Below are 20,389 nucleotides of genomic sequence, written 5' to 3'. Positions count from 1 at the left end.
GGGAACTTTATTCTGATTTCTTCCAGAAGTTTTTAGCCTTCTAATTCCTAAATTAAGTCTTGAACACCCACTTGAGTTTGGAAGGAGTCTCAAGTCACCAAAAACTTAAGTTACTTCTTGGATTGCATTAAAGATCTGGTAAGTTATTTTGCATTTGCATTTTTAAAAGAAAATGTAATTAAGGTGAGTTTTTTATTGATGGTGAAATATATTCCAACCTGTGGACTAACCGCTTCATAAAATGCATCTGAACAAAGTGCGCCTGTCTCAGTCTGAAGTCTGGAAAGTGCAGTGGAAAGTGTCCTTTCCTGGGAGGTATTTGTGTCTGTCACGGGCTGCATTTGAGGAAACTGTCAGGCATTTGAAGTGGAATAATTCCTTAATGTTCTGTTTAGTTTGGATTTCTTTGATTCAGGGGTGGCTTAAAACCAGAATCAGTAATGTCTGCTTCCAACAAGCACATCCCATTTTTTTTCTTGCTTTGTATGGAATAAGTGTTCAATAAATGTGGTTGCATTGAATCATCTTGTTCGTCCTGTCTTGGGGCCATCTGAAAGGAAAGACCCTCCCAAATCATCTCATCACCAACAGCTCCTTTCCTTTCCAGCTCCCCCCACACAGAGCGCCCGGGTCTGGCTTTCTGAAACACTTCTTGGATCCTTCCACAGTTTGTAAAAGTAGATGGAGTGATTCAGACTCCCCAGCCCACCACCATCACCCGTTCCTCCCCTTCTCTGTTCTCCAGGGACACCCCGGGTCTGCACTTTCTTGCCAGACCTCTCCCCACTTAGCTGCCTTCCCCGGTCTTGTTTGCCTGTGGGAGTCCCGTTTCATCCATCAGGCACAGCCTTACCTCCCTCACCCTCTGGGACGGTCCCCTGTTGCCTCACCCCTGCTAGAAAGCCCTGCGCTTGTCTGCAGTGTGTTTGCAAACAAGAAAAGAGTGATAGATCTTCATACGTGTGCTTCGTGCCCTTTACAAATGTGTGAAAACATTCAGCTGCTGCAAAATCTTTTGAAGAAAATAAGATCCAATTAGCACCGACTTTTATGTCGGAAAGCTGAGGGTTTCGAAGGAATTCATTGCGCCATTCAAAAACTGTGTTTTGAGCACCTGCTCTGCCAGGCGCTGGAGAAAGCAGACAAAAAGACCTGCCTGCAGAATGCCGAAGCTCGAAGCGCGGAGTCTAGTGGGGTGTTTCCAAGGAACCCAGCGAGCAGCAGGGAAGGTGAAAGTGTGGCTGTGGTTGGATTGCAAGTCAGGGAGGGAGACAGGAAAGGGGCTGAGCGCCTTGGGTGCCACACTAGGGAGTTGGCTGTGCTATTTCAAAGGCTGATTATGAAAAGGAAACAGTAAGAAGAGGGGTGCCAACCAAAAGGCCTTTGGATAATGACGGGTACAGCTTCCACAACTGGGTCATCAATCCCTGAATCTTGTACCTGAGCCACAGCAGGAGCCAGGGCCCTTACCAACATCGTCCACCATCCACAAGGTGCCCCCAACACCCTTCAGGCACTGCCCCTCTTCAGTGAGATAACTCAGGTGCTGTCTTATAAACCACTGCTTCCCCCCTTCTCCTGTACCTTCTTATTTCCCTAAATTGGGTGAGCCTGCAGCTTGCCCAGGCTGTTGCGGGGGAGGGGGGGGCGACGACTCAACAAGGCAATAACCTGGATTTATAAGTGGCCACCCCCCGACACAGCAACCTGGGTGGAAGGCCGCGTCCCTGACCCTCTGTCACTTCCAGGACAGCGCCCGGCACACAGCAAGGGCCTGAGCGTTATGGAGGAACCCATTCAGTGAGGAAGGAGAGGCTTGACCATGCCAGGCAGGGGCTTTAACAACTTGGAGCTGGCACGGGTCCAAAAACCACTACGCCCATCCCAACCCGAGCCAGGCTGGTTAGGGCAAGCTGCCTGCGTGGGTCCCCCCGGGTCACCACGGGGTCCTGAGACTCCTGGGGCCTGCCTCCCGTGGGAGCGGGGCCTGCTCGGGGCTCATGGACACGGGGCGGTGGGCGTGGGCGCTGCTGGGGTGGCCTTGCGGTTGGGCCCGAGTCTGCCGAGGCCCCGCTGGAGGTCAAGGCCGAGGTCCGCGGGCTCGGGCGGGCTGCCGGCCAGGCCCTTCGCCAGAGCGCCGTCCGGGCGGTGCTTCCGGCTTGGAGGGCAGGACCTGCTTGGGGGCCTGCCCGGGTTCGGGGCCTGCTCGGGCGGAGGCCTGCGGAGCTCGGGCCTGCTCGGAGTTGGGGGCCCGGACCTTGGGGTCCGCTCCGCGCGCCGGCCAGCCCTCCCCCCCTCGCGCCCCCTCGCGCCCCGGGCGGGCCCTGCACGTCTCGCGAGCGGCCCGGAGCGGCGGGGGAGGCGGGGCCGGGCAGGGCCGGGCCGGGGCGGCGCCGAGGCCCGGCGGGAGCGGAGCCCGAGCGGAGCGGGCGGCGGGGGGCCGCGGGCCGCGAAGATGGCGAACGTGGGGCTGCAGTTCCAGGCGAGCGCAGGGGACGCGGACCCGCAGAGCCGGCCCCTGCTGCTGCTGGGCCAGCTGCCCCACCTGCACCGCGTGCCCTGGAGCCACGTCCGCGGGAAGCTGCAGCCCCGGGTCACCGAGGAGGTGAGCGGGCCGCGCCGCCGCCCTGCGCCGCCAGCCGAGGACGCGGGGCCCGGGCGGGGGGCGCGGAGGCCGCCTGGCCCGTGCGATCCCCGCGCCCAACCCCCGCCGCCCGCACTTCCTGCCGGGCGCAGCGCCAGGCCGGCCTCCAGGCCCAGGCCGCCGCCTCGACGCGACCAGCTCGCGCGCACCGGGCCTCCTCGAGGGAACGGCCTCCTTCCAGACCCTGTGGCAGTGCCCACTCGTCCCCGCTTCCAGGGGCACCTGGCTGGGGCCCCCCAGCGTGCGTTTCCCGCGTTCGAAGTAACGCAGCCCCCCAACTGGCCTTGTTTGCAACTGCCCACTGCACTGCTCAGCCCCACAAAGGGCCCGGTGCCAGCACACACACAGCGAGCGTGCGGCGTCTGATCTCGCTCTGTCTCTCTCTCTCCCTCCCTCCCAGCTGTGGCAGGCTGCTCTAAGCACGCTCAACCCCAACCCCACGGACAGCTGCCCCCTCTACCTGAACTGCGCCACAGTGGCTGCGCTGCCCTCGCGGGTGAGCCGGCACAACAGCCCCTCCGCAGCGCACTTCATCACCAGGCTGGTGCGGACCTGCCTGCCGCCGGGAACGCACCGGTGCATCGTGGTGAGTGGTCCGAGAGGAGGGCTCCTGCCTGCAGGGCTGCCTCCGAGCCCAGCCCGCCGCAGCGTGGCCCAGAGCTCAGAGCTGCCGCCACCGGCACGGTCACCCCACCTTTAACACACCGGGAAACTCGGGCGGAGAGAAGCCATTTCCCCCAGAACAGTTCTGTAGGCACATCTGAGACTCAGATCCAGACTCGGGTCTACTGTCAGGTTGTGAGACCGTGGTTCCGGGGACGGCCCCGGGTGAAGGCTGGCTGTGTGCACATGGTGTGCAGGGTGGCCTCTGAGCCTGCTGTGAGCCGTGCCCTGCCCCCGCCCGCCTGCCCGCCCTCATCACCGCTCTCCTCTCTGTGCTGCAGATGGTCTGCGAGCGGGCCGATGTCTTCGCCTCTGCCTGTGCCCTGGCCCGAGCCTTCCCGCTGTTCACCCACCGCTCCGGTGCTGCCAGGCGCACAGAGAAGAAGACGGTCACCGTGGAGTTTTTCCTGGTGGGACAAGACAATGGGCCAGTAGAAGTGTCCACATTGCAAGTGGGTGTCTGGATGTCCAGCGGAGTCTCTGGGCCGCTGGGAGGGGTGTCTGGGGCGTGCTCTCTCCCTTCTTGGGGAGGACGGTTGGGCTGCTGTCCTTCCTGAGGAGGCCTTTGCTGGCCGGCTGCGGGCTCCCTTTCCCTCAGGGTGGTCTGTTTTCAGGATGCGGGTTTGTGCAGCTGGTGTTTATTGAGCACCTACGCAGTGCCAGGCTCTTTCATGTTCGAATGCTAGTCGGCCTGTGCACGCACGTGTCACATACCCTTCACGGCATACTTCTCCTTATGTTCTTTCGCCGGAACCTCAGGACAACCCTTTGTGAGCAAGGCAAGGCCGGAAGTGATTTCCAACTCAGAAGTCCTCGTATGGATGCAGGGTCGGCTTCCCTCCCCTGTGGGGTGACCATCTCAGATCCCTCCCCACCTCCAGTCCCATTCCAGCAGCCACACCTGCGCTGTCCTTTCCCCATCTCACCCTTCTGTCTCCGGAAAGTGGTCACTGTCGCTCCGGAGCTCCTGGAGGGCAGAGGCCTGATCTGACGTATGATTTTCCCAGGACTTGGCTCAACCGCCCACTGCCTCGGGGTGCCCCACCCACACCTCCTGCTCTCCTGGACCACTGCTGTGGTCCCTTAACTGGTCCTGCTGCCCCCAGGTCCCTCCCCGTTGCCTTACACACGCGCACCAGTGTCTTCCAAGTGCTTGTCAGGTAGCAGGCCCAGCTCTGAGCCGATGTGTGCACACTCACGGGTCAGATCACTGAATGGTCACAACAGCCCCGTGAGGTGGGTCCTGTTGTTGTTACCATTATAGAGCTGAGCAAACTGAGGCTCAGCGGCATGACGTGACTTTCTGGGGCCACTCCAGCAAGGGGTAGAGTCAGTTTTTCATTGCAGCTGCTGTCTGTCTAGAATTATGACCACAGGAGGTGCTGATATCCTATATGGCCTTTTCCTCACTGTGGGGACCTCTGCAGCCCCCGTTGGACGGGGGCATCCTGGTCTCCTCCAGGTCACTGTAGCCTTGAATGGAATGGCATGCTGTGGTCTCTGCTGGACTTGAGTCTCTTGGACATCTTTGGATTCTAAATCCAGTGTGGCACACAGTAGGTGCTCAAATAAGCATGGATGGAATGAATGAATGAATGATCCTGTGTGTGTGGTGAAGTGATGAGGTACAAACTCTACCCAAGTGCACATGGCTCTGTGTGTTTTCTGCCCTCGAACCCGCGCCAGCTGCGTGGGAGAGCTTGCTCACCGGAGGTCTGTGCGGCAGCCACCTGGCCTCCTTCGAGACCAGTCTCAGGGCATTGACGCACTTCCCAGACAGCGGCCACAGGCTGCGTCAGAGATGAGCAATGGATTTGTGTGTGTGACGCCCACAGGTGGGGACCTGGTCCTCCCCTGGGGAGAGCCCGCTGACAGTCACCGGGACCCCACAGGCACATCTCATATCTGAGCTGTCAAGTCCTGTATCTCTGCCTTTTAGGCTTTGGGGTTTAATTACCTCAGAGCAGGCAGAGCTCGCGCAGCAATTGGACAGGCCCTGGGAGGTGGCGGGCTGACGCTGTCCCTGAGCCTGCCCGCCCTGACACCATGGGGCCAGAAAAGCCGCAGATGAACTCAGTGCTGTCTGCACCCCCGCTAAACCTGCACAGCTTTTCTCTTTTAATATTGCCGCCTGTCTGAAGCTTGGGGTTGTTGGGGGGGGGGTGGGCTGGGGCAGAGACAAAGGCAAGAAGGCAGAAAACTTCCATGTCAGGGCAGAAGCAAAAGTGAGATGGGAGTTCTCAGCAGAAAGGCCGAGGCGGGGTGGGGTGGGGCAGCCAGTGTCTGGGACGAGTCTGTAGGCACGGGTGCGCCCCTGCCTGAGGTGCCTGTGGTGGCCGGCTTGGGGTGCCGGGTGGAGGATGGGCTGCACAAGGCAGGTCTGCCTGTTTCTTCCCTCACTTCTGTCTCAGAGCAGAATGGCATCAGATGACCAGGAAAACAAGGGTGGGCTTGGGTCTACCACACACTCACAAGGGGCTCACGTCAGAAAAACGCCTCCCCGAGGGCCAGCCGGGAGTGCTTTTACTCTGGAAAGATCCAGAGGAGCTTCTGGGGGTGTGGCCTCTGAGCAGTGCCTCGGGCTGGCTGGGGTCTTCAAGAGAAGAGAAGGGAGGGTGTATTGGTCAGCTCAGACTGCCATGAGAAAATACCACAGACGAGGCAGCTTAACCGACGCATCTACCTCTCACAGTTCTGGAGCTGGAAGTCGGAGATCAGGGTGGGTTCTGCTGAAGGCTCCCTCCCTGGCTTTCGGACGGCCACCTCCTCATTGTGCCTTACAGGGCAGAGAGCGTGCTTGTAGAGACACTCATTCCGTCAAGGGGACCCACGCTGTTGACCCCCCAGAGGCCTCCTAATACCATCCCAGTGGGGGTTGAGGCTTCCGCAGTGCATCTGAGGGGCCCAGACATGTTCGTAATAGAGGTCAGCACCTCCTCCTGAGAGAGGGTGTGGGGATTGGCAGAGGCCACAGGTGGGAATGCCCAGGACACATTGCAGGCCAAGCACAAGGGTCACCTGCCACCGTGTGGAGTGCAGTAGCAGGCGAGGAGGCTTGGAAAGAAGGTGGGCCCCCACAATGCCAGGCCGGACGCTAACCAGGCGGAAGGGCCACTGGCACTCTGTAGCTCGCTGGTGGGTCAGGAGCTGGGGAGTGAGAGCAGGCAGCTTGGCTCTTGCTTTCCCCTCCACCTGCCCCTGCTGTTTTGTCAGCAGCCCCGCCCCCTCCCCCAGGTGACAAATGCCTCTGACACCTTCCAGTCACCAGGGGAATGGACAGGAGGCACAGCCCCCTTCCACCTGGTCTCAAGGCCCTAGTGACAGCCTCTGTTTCTTTCTAGTGCTTGACCAATGCCACGGACGGCGTCCGGCTGGCAGCCCGCATTGTGGACACACCCTGCAATGAGATGAACACAGACACCTTCCTTGAGGTGCGTGGCCCTGGGGGTCAGGCCGGGGGGTGGGACCGGGATGGGGTGGGTATCGGTAGACCACAGGCAGGGTCACAGGAAAGCTGGGGGCCAGAGGGGGACAGTGTTCATCGTCTCTGTTCTTTGCCTGGGGAAGCCTGGGGCTGCTGCAGACAAAGACCTACTGTCCACCCAGCTCTCGGGCCAGCAGCCTCAGCCAGGGGGTGGGGGGAAGGAGCCTCTTTCGAAGGCCCCTCTGCAGGACTCCAGCCAGGAGCTACAGGAAATTGCAGAGTTTGGAGGGCCAGCCTTCTCTCCTGGGTTTAATCACACTCAAAGCAAGAGACTCAGAGCCGCTGGCTCCCAAGCCTGGTCCCTCCCCCACCGTGCAGCCATCAGCTAGTCCTTGGCCCAAAGCCTCAGCCTCGCCTTGAGTTAAGCTGTCTTCACGTGTCTTTGTGTTGTTGTTTTTTCCACGAACATATCCAGGAGATTAAGAAAGTTGGAAAAGATCTGGGGATCGCCCCAACCATCATCCGGGACGAGGAGCTGAAGACCAGAGGGTTTGGAGGTGGGTGGGCTGGTCCTTGCAGGACTGGGCGCTCCCGGCACTTGGCTGGCAGAGTGGCAGTGTGCCCGTGGTGTGTCGTCCTGAGCTTCACCCCGGAAGAAACCGGCCCGTGTCCAACCCCAAGACCAGGCCCTGGGAAGCAGACTGTCACTGGGGAGAAGGAGGCAGTGGTTCAGGTTCTGATTCAGATCCTGGAAGCCGTAGGGTCCAAGGCCTCCCCCGCCTGCTCCCTCTTCGGCCTCCTCACGTGTTGTTGTCCTGGTCCTCGAGCCAGCTCATCAGGGCCTTTCTGTTCCTCGAATACACACAGTCACGTCCACACCAGGGCCTTGTACTACTGACTCCTGGATCTAGGATATGTTTTCCCAAGACACTCTCAGGGCAGGACTGCCGTGCCTGCATACCTCAGCTCAGAGCCACCTCCTCAGAGAGACTTCCCGATGACTAGGCCCCCCCTCTCCCGCTGCCCGGCCCTGGCGGTGCAGTGATGACCAGGACACGTGCTCTCAGACGGCTGGGGGGAGGGGCTCACTGTATTTGCTCTCCATGTTCCCAGGACAGATTACCCAGAAGGTAGTGCAGAAAGGGGTGCTGGATGTCTCACAGCTCTGTGGGAGGCGGGAGGCGGGGGCGGGGGCGGGGAGAGAATCGGGCCAGGGTCTCTCCCAGGCTGCCACCAAGATAGGGACTGGGGCAGCTGTCATTTGAAAGCTTGACTGGGGCTGGGCTTGTGCTCCCAGCAAGGCACACTCATGGCTCTGCCAGCAGGCCTCGGGCTCCCTGGCTGCTCCTTTCCAGCTCTCTCCTCAAGAGGCACAGCGCAGTAGCTTCTTCCCTCAGGGCAAGGTCTCTTGGTAACCCAGTCTTGGAGGTGATGTCTCAGCACCACCTCCAAGAAGAAGTGAGACACAGGATCTTGCCCACACTTAGGGAGGAGGTCATCTTAGAGGTGCCAATTACAAGTGGAGGGAGAGGCCACTCCCATAGGGGAAAGCTTCACAGAGGAGGGGTCCTTTGCAGTGGGTCTTGCAGGGTGAGTAGGAGTTTGTCAGGCAGCCATTATTGGCTCTTGTCCTGGTTGCTGTGATCCTTCAGTTCAGTTACTTGGGGCCCCAAGGCATGGACTCTGCCCACGGCAGGCATGATTTTCTGGAGCAGATGGGGCATAAACTGAACAGTGAGGTAGTAGTTGGAGGGAGCTTGGAAAGGGTGGTGTGGTGTGCTGAGTGCATGGAGGGTTCAGGGAAGGGAGAGCAAGCGTGGGCTGGAGCAACCTTGAGGCATTGTCCAAAAATCATTTCATTCTGCAATCCTGTTCATTTCTTTCTGGGAACGATACAATATTTTTTTCTCAGCGGGTTTTCTTGCCTAACAATGCTTCGCATAGAATTTGTTTGCAGTCCAGAGCTTTGGAACTAATTTGCATTCCTCATCCCCCGCTGGCCAGGGGCAGGAAAGGGGGCAGGGAGCTCAGCGTGGACAGCGCAGCTCTCCAGGAGCAATACCCCAAAGCCCGAGGACACTTCCTGTGGGGGAACTGATGTTTCTGGGGGCAGGGGCTGCTGGGTCTCCTCTGCTCAGTTCAACCTGAGTCTGACTGCCCCTCCCTGTGCTTCCCGTAGGAATCTATGGTGTTGGCAAAGCCGCCCTCCACCCCCCAGCTCTGGCCGTCCTCAGCCACACCCCAGACGGAGCCACCCAGACCATTGCCTGGGTGGGCAAGGGGATCGTCTACGACACCGGGGGTCTCAGCATCAAAGGGAAGGTGAGGTGCTGGCCGCTCAGGCAGTCCCGGGTGCAGAAATCTAGGGGGTGCACGGCTCTCAAGTGTTAGAGGAAGATGGCCAGGAGCTTGGCGTTGAGTGCACCTCTGGGGAGCTGGGTTCGGGAAGGGAGATAGTGGATCCAGTTCTCCTTCTGAGAGGGAGGGATAGTTACGTGCCCCACTTCAGACAGGGGTCTGGAAACAGAACGTCTGGATAGGATCCAGAAACAAACTGCAGAAGTGATTAAAGGGTGGGTCAGGAGAACTGGGGAGGCAGCGTGCAAGGAATCAGGCGTCTCTGTTCTGCGTGAAGATGAATGAGCATGTTTCCAGGGACCGAATGCCCAGGGGTGGTCTGTACAGAAAGCACAGCGCTAGGTGAAGCCAGGGGTATGTGGGCCCAGAGGCAAGCCCCCTGCGGTGTGGCTACGAGGCTGAGGTCTCAGTAGTCACGTCTGTGGGCGGCCTTTGGAGTTGGCTGTCTCGGGGATGGATGCATGTGGGATGTCAGTCTGTGCCCGTGTCCGTCGGCCTCTGAGCGGCCTGCCTTCCTCCACACTCAGCTGGGCACAGGAAGAGCCAGCCACCTTCATCGATCACCCCACACACTGCACCAGGCCTGGGCCGGGCCCTAAGGGACAAAGACTAGGGAGGGACTCGGAAAGAGCAGACATGTGACATGTATGCAGGAGGAAGTCTGAAAGGAGGAGAAGCAAACATCCCAGAGAGAAAGCTTCAGAAGGGAGGACAAGTGAGCTCATACAGAGCAGACACTGAAAACTGGCTGCCCGCGTGCCTCACAGATGTGTCCTGTTGGCCCAAATGGGGTTTTAACATTTGAATTAGTTACCAGCTTTTAAAAACAGGAAGAATTCTCCCAAAAGACTGGGTTTCTGACCTTTTGTAAACTCAGAAGGTCCGGCCATGCCTGTCCTGCGTACCCCCTGGCAGCCTCTGCCGCAGCTCAGTGGCGGCTGACACCATGGATATAGCCTACACCCTGCAGTTTGCCACAAGCCCCATCACTCCCTGCCGCCTGTCAGACATTGAACCCCAGTGTCAGTTGCTACTTAGGGTAGGCATTGTGCTACTGGTTTTTGTACTTCTAGTCTGTCTAGTATTTGGTTCCTACAGTGGATGATCTGTTTGTTTAGTTTTGTGTTTGATTTATAACACTCTTCCTTCTTCAAACAACAAAATTATTTTCGGGACTAATCAGGAAATGAAACTAATTATAATAAAGGTTTTTAAAAAGCACACACCAATAGTGAATTAACTGACAGTGAATTCTCCTTTATTGAATTCTGTACATATTTTCATGCCAGTAAAAACTCTTAAAATAAATATTACAGTACAAATGAAGAAAACAGTAATGGATTAACACTTTTAAATAGAATTAATGTAATTTGTATTTTTTATTTTCTTGTTATGTATTGGTGAGAGAGAGAGAGAGAAACATCCATTTGTTGTTCCACCTATTTATGCATTCATTGGTTGCTTCTTGTATGTGCCCTGGCTAAAGATCAAACCCCCAACCTCGGTGTATTGGGATGACACTCCAACCAACTGAGCTACCAGCCAATGCATAATTCTTTTTTTAAAAAAAAATATATGTTTTATTGATTTTTTACAGAGAGGAAGGGAGAGGGATAGAGAGTTAGAAACATCGGATGAGAGAGAAACATCGATCAGCTGCCTCCTGCACACCCCCCACTGGGGATGTGCCCGCAACCAAGGTACATGCCCCTGACTGGAATTGAACCCGTGACCTCTTAGTCCACAGGCCGACGCTCTATCCATTGAGCTAAACCGGCCAGGGCCATAATTCTTTTAATAGAAAAAATGTATGCCTCCATATTGGTTGTGTTAGTAGATGTCAGCTATAGTTTTGTTCTCAGGCATTGGCATCTGCAGATCTGTCAATGACTTAATCAGAAAAGATCTCCACATTTTCACAATCACTAGATAGACAAAGGCACCAGATTTGTCAGTCTGTCTTCACTCATGGCCCATAAAAACACTATTCATTTTAATTTTGAGGCGTTTCTGTGACATGAAGCAACACACACAAATACTCAGGAACAGTCTTTAGCGTAAGTATCTCTTGATGAAGACTGCTAAAATCTCTATTACCCAAGAAACTCCAGAAATTGCTATACTGTCCATGTGTTCAGTTCTTTGAGATTGATTCTAGCAGCTTTCAAATATCCGTGGAGTAAGAACGTTTCAAACACAACTCCACTCATTCACCTGGATTGAGAGGCGAAGAGACGTGAGCTCATGGCCCCCTCGGGTTTACTGTGAGTCCACGTTTGAAGGGAAGAGCACGCGGACACCGTGGACACTGTGACACGGAAGCCAGCCCGCGCCATTCTGACCGCTGGGAACGGTCCTCAGAGTGGAGGCGTGGCCCTGGGGCTGTGAGTGTGGGGCCAGCTGTGAAGCCAGCAGTTATTACCATCCATTAGAATAATGTTTCTAAAAGGATAAGTAATTAAAATAGGCAATTTGAAGCTTTTATTTAGATGATAAGGACTCACTTTTACCAGCTACAGGTTTTTTGGGGAGGAAGAATTTACCACTGATGACAACAGGCAAACTGGTTTTTAGTCAGTGTATTACTGCTCTTAAGTTCTCCCCAGACAATGAGCCTCTCTAGTCTTCTGTTGCCGGCCGCCCCCTCCCTCCCACCCCTGCCCCAGAGGCAGCTGAGTGCTGGCCAGTAGAATTGTGGGGTGGTTTCTCCTGGGATCAGAGGCTTCTTTTTGATGTTGGCTTGTTGGAGGGTCAGAGTGAGAAGCAGCTTCCTATGAATTAGTCATTTTGCTGGTGGCACCTGCTCCCCGTTTAGCAGGAACACTCACAGCTCCACTTCTAAAGTTTCAAAGACAAATCAGGATCAGCATGAACCAGCAGGTGTCAAAGACGTTAGTCTCAGGACCCCTTACACTCTTAAAAATATGGATCCCAAAAGGTTTTGTGTATAAGGTTGATGTCTGTTGATATTTCTCCTACAAGAAATTAAAACAGGGAAATTTTAAAGATATATTTACTAATTCATTTAAACCCAAAGAGGCCCACACTAAGACACATCATAATTAAAATGCCACGGTTAAAGACAAAGAATCTTACAAGCATCAAGAGAAAAGTAGCTAGTTACCTACAAGGGAATGCCAATACAACTGTCATTTAATTTCTCAACAAAAACTCTGCAGGCCACAAAGGAGTGGCAAAGAAATATTCAAAGTGATGAAAAGCAAGGACCTACAACCAAGATTACTCTACCCAACAAAGCTATCATTTGGAATTGAAGGTCAGATAAAGAGCTTTGCAGACAAGAAAAAGCTAAAGGAGTTCATCACCACCAAACCAGTATTACATGAAATGTTGAAGGGTATTCTTTAAGAAGGGAGAAGAAGAAGAAAATTAAAAATATGAACAATAAAATGGCAATAAATACATATCTATCAATAATTGAATCTAAAAATCAAAATAAATGAACAAGAAATCTAATGAACAAAAGAAACTGATGAATAAAGTAGAATCAGAAGCATGGAAACATGGAACAGACTGACGAATCTCAGAAGGAAGGGTGGTGGGAAGAGACTGACCAGAGATCTTATATGCATAGATGCATGACCTATGGACACAGACAATAGGGTGGTGAAGGCTTGGGGTGGGGTGGGAACAGGTTGGGGAGGGGTTATGGGATAAAAAGGGGGCATCTGTAATACTCTCAACAGTAAAGATTTTTAAGAAATGAACATAATGTAAACCCATTTTAAACCTGCATGTTAATGTAAATGTTATAAAATAACTATTTTCCAAAGTGGAAAACAGCGAGGAGAGTGGCATCATGTTACATTTCTGCAAATCTCTTTAGTGCTTGCCTTCATAGAAGATATGTGTGGCCATGTGTCTGCTGCATTTAGTGTATCGTGATAGGTTGTTTCAGTCAAATGTCAAAAGAAAGTTTGGCTTCACTCACTTCATAGTTGGAAAGGGAGGTAGGGTAGTACAATTCGAGGAACTGGGGCCGTTCGTCTTGCTGTTACACCAAACTCTCCAAGCAGTGGCTCCCAAAGGCTCACTCTACTATGGAACCTGAAACAATGCCAGTGAACGTTTGTGCTGTTACATTAGAATTGAGTGGTCCAGCTTGGATTTCGCATGATTCTGTAATGTTGCGCCTGGGTCATTTGGAAGACGTTGTTTGTAGAATTATGCAGACTTTTAAAGCTTGACACCTTCCATTAAATCACATTTCTTAATATCATCATTCGTCTCATTTAAAAAGTCATTGAGTATTCGGAAGCCTGAGGCAGATACAAGTTTCCCAAAATTCTGATTTCTTTTCTTAAAAGCTCAAATTTTACCATTAGCGACAAATAACAATGGAACCGTTTTCGTGGAAGTAAGAGGCTGGCTTTGTTCATTTTTGAGGAAATATCTGCCAGACACCTACGTGCGAATAACCACCGTGCGTCAGCTGTTCTTTCAAGGAGGAAGGGTGCTGGTGAGAACAGAAGCCAGACGAAGTGGGAACTCTAGGCTGTGTCCGGCCTCGGGATGGAGGCGCATCGCTGCGGCCGTGCGTGGGGCCGGCCGCGGAGCCGGCAGCCATAAACCTGAGCCCTCGGTGCCCTGCGAGTACCTTCATTCCGTCCCACCGAATATGGAAAGTGGCTGCATCAGTGGTTGAGGTGTTTTCAAGTTAATCACGTCTCTGCTTCAGCAAGGAAACGCAAGTGAAACGGGCAGCGCTTTCCTTCCCCGGAGGCTGGAAACGAGGCCGGGCACCGGCAGCTCCCTGGGCGCCATGCCTTGCTCAGTGCCGCCTGCAGCCCACTTCTCACTTGCGGGCCATAGATACAAGCGTCAGCCCAATGCAAAAGGGAAGTGCCACTGTAGTGTCAAGATGGGGATCGTTTCTTTTGTAAAAGTAGGAACGGGGTACCGGGGTGCTGCAGAGCAAACACATGAGTAGACCTACCCCTGTGGTTTGGTATTGTCTGCCCGCAGCTGGGAGGCTGCGCCAGTGACAGGGACACAGTTCCAGGGACCATCTCGAGCAGTTTTCTGTGGGCCATTTTGCAAGTGGTTTGCTTCCAGATCCGAGACCCTATTTTTCCTTTTAAACAGTCTTATGCTTTCTCGCAGTTTAGGTCAAAAGAGACAGCTTATTTTCAATAGTGCTAGCTGGGTCATTTTCACTCAATTTAATTGTAAAAGCAGCTCAGTTTATACCTAAAAATACTTTCCATTAAAACTCCAGGCTCATGTAATCTGATAAAGGTTCAAAACATTGCTCAGTACATTTCAAACCCGAATCCTTATATGTGATGACCTGCTGTTAATTTAAAATATGAACTTGTCAATTAGCGTTGGGAGCCTATAAAATGTAAAAATATGTGACCACTCTCCACCAGTTTATAGAAAATCACAATCACCTCTGTGGCAGGAAGGCACCTCTGTTTCTAGCAGCCTCTCATTAGACTGGTCTACCCAGGAGATGCCAACGGCTGGGCAGGGTGGTGGGGCTGCAGGTGTCCTTGCCAGTGTGTGTGTGTGTGTCGAGGCGGGGGGTGGGGGGTGCGGGTGGTGGGATGGGGGGGGGGGGCGCCTTGGTGATGTGAGAGTGACATTTGGGAAAATTTCACATTATCCCAAGTGGATGGCTCAAGAAAGTGACGTGGAGAAGCAAAGAGAGAGAACAAAAGTGTCAATGAGGCCAGATGGTGCCAGCTTTAAATGCCAGTGCAAGGAAGTGGGCCTGTTTCCGGGACAGCCTGGAGACCAGGTCACAGCCTGGTCTCCAAGCCATGCTGGCCGTGTTTGTGTAACAGCATGGCCACTGCGAATGCAGCAGCTCTGGACATCCCACTGTTCTGTGTGTGTGTGTTTTTAATAATTCTTTATTGTTGACAGTATTACATATTACCCATTCTCCCCACCCCCCTTGGTCCCCTCCAGCCTGCCCCCGCCCCTGTCCAAGGCCCTCACCGCCCCATTGTCTGTGTCCATGGGCCATGCATATATGCACACAAGGTCCTTGGTTGATCACATCCCACCCACCCTCCCTCCCCCGCCTTCCCTCCGAGATTCCACACTGTTACAAGCTTCCATGTCTCTGGATCCACTCCGTTCATCAGATTATTTTGTTATTTAGATTCCACATATGAGTGTGATCATGTGATGCTTGTATTTCTCTGATTGACTTATTTCACTTAGCATGATACTCTCCAGGTGCCTCCATGCTGTCTCAAAGGGTAAGAGATTCTTCTTTTTTCCTGTTACATAGTATTCCATGGTGTAAATGTACCACAGCTTTTTTTATCCACTCATCTACCAGTGGGCATTTGGGCTGTTTCCAGATCTTAGCTATTGCAAATTGTGCAGCTGTGAATGTAGGGGTGCATACATTCTTTCTGATTGGTGTTTCGGGTTTCTTAGGATATATTACTAGAAGTGGGATCACTGGGTAAAATAGCAGTTCCACATGTAATTTTTTGAGGAAACGCTATACTGTTTTTCAAAATGGGTACACCCCCGCCAGCAGTGTACTAGGGTTCCCTTTTCTCCACATCCTTGCCAGCACTTGTCATTTGTTGATTTGTTGATGGTAGCCATTCTGACAGGTGTGAGATGGTACCTTGTTGTCGTTTTGATTTGCATCTCTCTGATGATCAGTGACTTTGAGCATTTTTTCATATGTCTCTGGGCCATCAGTTTGTCCTCCTTGGAGAAGTGTCTATTTAGGTCCTTTGCCCATTTTTTAATTGGCTTGTTTGTCTTCCTTTCATAAACTTGTATGAGTTCCTCATATATTTTAGATATTATCCCTTTATCAGATGTATCATTATCTAATATGTTCTCCATTGCAGTGGACTCTTTTTTCGTTTTGTTGATGGTTTCTTTTGCTGTGCAGAAACTTTGTATATTGATGTGGTCCCATTTGTTTATTTTCTCCTTAGTTTCCTTTGCCCTAGACCAGGGGTGGGCAAACTTTTTGACTCGAGGGCCACAATGGGTTCTTAAACTGGACCAGAGGGCCGGAACAAAAGCATGGATGGAGTGTTTGTGTGAACTAATATAAATTCAAAGTAAACATCATTACATAAAAGGGTACGGTCTTTTTTTTTATTTTTATTCATTTCAAACGGGCCGGACCCAGCCCGCGGGCCGTAGTTTGCCCACGGCTGCCCTAGACTATGGTCGGCAAACTGCAGTTTGTGAGCCACATGGGGCTCTTTGGCCCCTTGAGTGTGGCTCTTCCTAAGCCTTAGGAGTACCCTAATTAAGTTAATAACAATGTACCTACCTATATAGTTTAAGCTTAAAAATATTTGGCTCTCAAAAGACATTTCAATCGTTGTACTGTTGATATTTGGCTCTGCTGATCAATGAGTTTGCTGACCACTGGCCTGGGAGATGTATCTGTAAACATATTGCTGCAAGAGATGTCTGCCATTTTGCTGCCTATGGTTTCTTCTAGGACTTTTAAGGTTAACTGACTTACACTTAAGTCTTTTATCTATTTTGAGTTTATTCTTATTTATGGTATAAGTTGGTGGTCTAGTTTCATTGTTTTTGCACGTATCTGTCCAATTTTCCTAACACCATTCATTAAAGAGACTGTCTAGACTCCATTGTATGCTCTTGCCTCTGTTGTCAAATATTAATTGGGCATAATGGCTTGGGTCAGCCTGTGGATCTCTGTTCTGTTCCATTAGTCAATATGGCTGTTGTTGTGCCAGAACCAGACTGCTCTGATTATGGTGGCTTTGTAATATAACTTGAAATCTGGTATTGTGAGTCCTTCAACTTTGTTTTTCTTTCTCAAAATTGCTGTAGCTATTCCGGGTCTTTTTAAATTCATATAAATTTTTTTGAGTGTTTGTTCTAGGTCTGTGAAATATGCCGTTATATTTTAATAGGGATTGCATTGAATTTGTAGATTGCCTTAGGTAGTATTGACATTGTAATGATTTTGATTCTACCAGTCCATGAACACGGTTATTCTTTTATCTGTTTCCGCCTCCTTCCGTCTCTTTTTTCAGCGTCCTGCAGTTTTACAAATACAGGTCTTTTGCCTCCTTGGTTAAGTTTATTCCTAAGTATCTTAATTTTTTTGTTACGGTAAATGGGATTGCTTGTTTAGTTTCTCTTTCTGAGAATTCACTATTGGTGTATACAAAAGCCATCGATTTTTGGATGTTGATTTAGTATCCTGCTACATGGCCAGATTCATGGATTAAATCTAGTAGTTTTTTGGTGGAGTCTTTAGGGTTTTCTATGTATAATATCATGTCATCTACGAATAATAAGAGTTTTACTTCCTCCTTTCCAATTTGAATGCCTTTTTTTTCTTCTTCTTGTCTGATCTCTCTGTGGCTAGGACTTCCAGTGCTATGCTGAATAAGAGTGGTGAAAGCGGACATCCCTGTCTTTTTCCTGTTTAGGGGAAATGGGGTTTTTTTTTGCCCATTGAGTATAATGTTCACTCTAGGTTTGTCATATATGGCCTTCATCATGTTGAGATATTCTCCCTCTATTCCCAGTTTACTGAGAGTTTTTGTCAAAAATGGGTGTTGGATTTCGTTGAATGCTTTTTCTGTGTCTATTGATATCCTCTTGTGTTTTTTGTCTTTCAATTTGTTTCTGTGATTTATCAAATTTATCAATTTATCAATTTATTGTACTAGCCTTGCATCCCCAGAATAAATCCCACTTGGTAGTGGTGTATGATCTTTTTCATATATTGCTGGATGTGATTTGCTACTATTTTGTTGAGGATTTTAGCAGCTATGTTCATCAGGGATATTGGCCTGTAATTCTCTTTCTTTGTAGTGTCTTTAACTGGTTTTCTAATTACAATAATGCTGGCCTCATAAAACGAGTTTGGAAGTATTCCTTCCTCTTGGATTAATCTAAAGTAGTTCAAGGAGTATAGGTGTTAGTTCTTTGAATGTTTGGCAAAACTCTCCTGTGAAGCTGTCTGGACCCAGGCTTTTGTTTGCTGGGAGTGTTTTGATTACTGCTTCTGTTTCATCAGTTTTTATTGGCCTATTCAGGTTTTCTGATTTCTCCTATGTCAGTTATGGGATCTTGTATTTTCTAGGAATTTTTTCATTTCATCCTCATTGTCCAGCTTGTTGTCATATACACTGAGTGGCCAGATTATTCTGACCACCCCATCAGTACTTTGTTGGGCCACCTTTTGCCTTTAATATTGCGGTGATTCTTGGCATTGACTCCACAAGATGTTGAAAGGTGAATTGGACACCATGCCTGGTGAATAGCACTGTCCAGTTCTGTGAAATTTGATGTCTGTGGAACCAGCTGCCTGATGGCTTTTAACTTCGTCCCACAAATGCTCAATTGGATTGAGATCTGGTGATTGTGGGGGCTACCTGAGCAAGGTAAAGTCTCCCTCATGTTCTTGAAACCACTCCTGCACAATATGAGCACCGTGGCATGGCACATTGTCTTGCTGGAAGAAGCTATCTCTATTGGAATATGCCATCAACATGATAGGATGAACTTAATCAGCAACGGTACTTAGGTATGTTGTGCTATTCAGACGTTGTTCCACACGAATTAAAGGGCCCAAATCATGCCAGGAAAACATGCCCCAAACCATAACACTGCCCCCACCAGCTTGAAAGGTTGTACTCATGCATGTGAGGTGCATGTTTTCATGCTATTTCCGCCAAATTCTTACTCTATCATCTGCATGATGCAACTGGAAATGTGATTCATCGGACCACATGACTTTTTTCCAATGCTCTACTGTCCAATCCTTGTGTTCCTGTGCGAATTGTAGACGTTTTATCTTGGTAACTGCAGACAGCAAAGGTGTTTGAACAGGCCTTCGGCTTCCATATCCTATACAATGCAGTGTACGGCTAATTTGCCTACAAACATCAGGTGGTCATAATAATCTGGCCACTCAGTGTAGGTGTTCATAGTATTTTTCCTGCAATCCTTTGTATTTCTGTGGTGTTAGAGGTTAGTTCTCCGCTTTTGTTTCTGATCTTATTTATTTGGGTCCTTTCTCTTTGTTTTTTGATGAGTCTTACTTGCAGTTTATCAATTTTGTTTATCCTTTCAAAGAACCAGCTTTTGCATTCCTTGATTTTTTTGTAATTTTTTTAGTCTCTATGTCATTTATTTCTGCTCTAATCTTTATTATTTCCTTCCTTCTACGTACTCTGGGCTTTTCTTGTTGTTCACTTTCTAGTCTTTAAGTTGTAGGGTTAAATAATTTATTGCTGATTTTCCTTGTTTTTTGAGGTATGCCTGTAGTGCTATTAACCTCCCACTCAGAACTGCTTTTGCTGTGTCCCAGAGATTTTGGGTTGTTATTGTATGTTCATTTCCTTTGTTTCCAGGAAGTTTTTTATTTCTTTCTGGACCTCATTGGTAACCCATTCATTGTTTAATAACATGCTCTTTAGTCTCCATGTGTTTAAATGTTTTTGAGTGTTTTTACTGTAGTTGATTTCTAGTTTTATTCCACTGTGATCTGAGAAGATACTTGATATGATTTCAATCTTCGTGAATTGTAGAGACTTGTTTTGTGTCCTAACATGTGGTCTATCTTTGTGAATGATCCATGTGTACTTGAGAAGAATGTATATTCTGCAGCTTTGGAGTGAAATGTTCTATAAATGTTAATTAAATCCATCGATCCAGTGTGTCCTTTAGAGTCACTGTTTCCTTGTTACGTTTTTGTCTGGAAGATCTATCCAGTGAAGTCAGTGGTGTGTTAAACTCTCCTACTATGACTGTATTGTTGTCGATCTCTCCCTTAAATTCCTCTAGAAGTTTTTTTTATACATTTAGGTGCTCCTATATTGGGTACATATATGTTTACCAGGGTTATATCCTCTTGTTGGATAGATGTAGTGACCTTTGTTGACTCTTGTGATGGCCTTCATTTTAAAGTCTATTTTGTCAGATATGAGTATCGCTACTCCAGCGTTTCTTTCTTTCCCATTTACATGGAAAAATTTTTCCATCTCTTCACTCTCAACCCTTGTGTGTCTTTTGTTCTGAGATGGGTCTCTTAGATGACATATAGTTAAATCATAGTTTTGTATCCAGTCAGCTACCCTATGACTTTTTGTTTAAAGTATTACCTCTGTCTCCCTTTCCCCCACTTGACTCCCCTCCCCCCCGCCACTCCCGCTCCCCAGGATAAGTGCCCACCGCCCCAGTGTCCATGTCCATTGGTTATGCTAATATGCATGCATACAACTCCTATAGTTGACCTCTTACCCCCCCTTCCCCTGCCTTCTCTCTGAGGTTGGATGGTCTGTTCAGGGTTTCTT

At 50.3% G+C, this 20,389-nt stretch overlaps 1 protein-coding gene across 1 annotated transcript in view; it reads left to right on the top strand.

The window, feature by feature from the left end:
* The first annotated feature begins 2,203 nt into the window (after nucleotides 1-2,203).
* NPEPL1 (aminopeptidase like 1) overlaps nucleotides 2,204-20,389 on the top strand; it is a 29,039-nt gene continuing 10,853 nt past the window's right edge. The window contains exons 1-6 of the mRNA XM_059705192.1: nucleotides 2,204-2,605; nucleotides 3,045-3,230; nucleotides 3,589-3,759; nucleotides 6,649-6,738; nucleotides 7,207-7,288; nucleotides 8,911-9,053. Of these exons, the coding sequence (XP_059561175.1) occupies nucleotides 2,456-2,605; nucleotides 3,045-3,230; nucleotides 3,589-3,759; nucleotides 6,649-6,738; nucleotides 7,207-7,288; nucleotides 8,911-9,053 (822 nt within the window). The 5' untranslated portion in view covers nucleotides 2,204-2,455. The remainder of the gene's footprint in view (nucleotides 2,606-3,044; nucleotides 3,231-3,588; nucleotides 3,760-6,648; nucleotides 6,739-7,206; nucleotides 7,289-8,910; nucleotides 9,054-20,389) is intronic.

This window comes from Myotis daubentonii, chromosome 8 (assembly GCF_963259705.1).
Source record: "Myotis daubentonii chromosome 8, mMyoDau2.1, whole genome shotgun sequence".
NCBI lineage: Eukaryota > Metazoa > Chordata > Mammalia > Chiroptera > Vespertilionidae > Myotis > Myotis daubentonii.
Note: the sequence above shows the minus strand (reverse complement) of the source record. Positions and strands in the feature narration are given on the sequence as shown.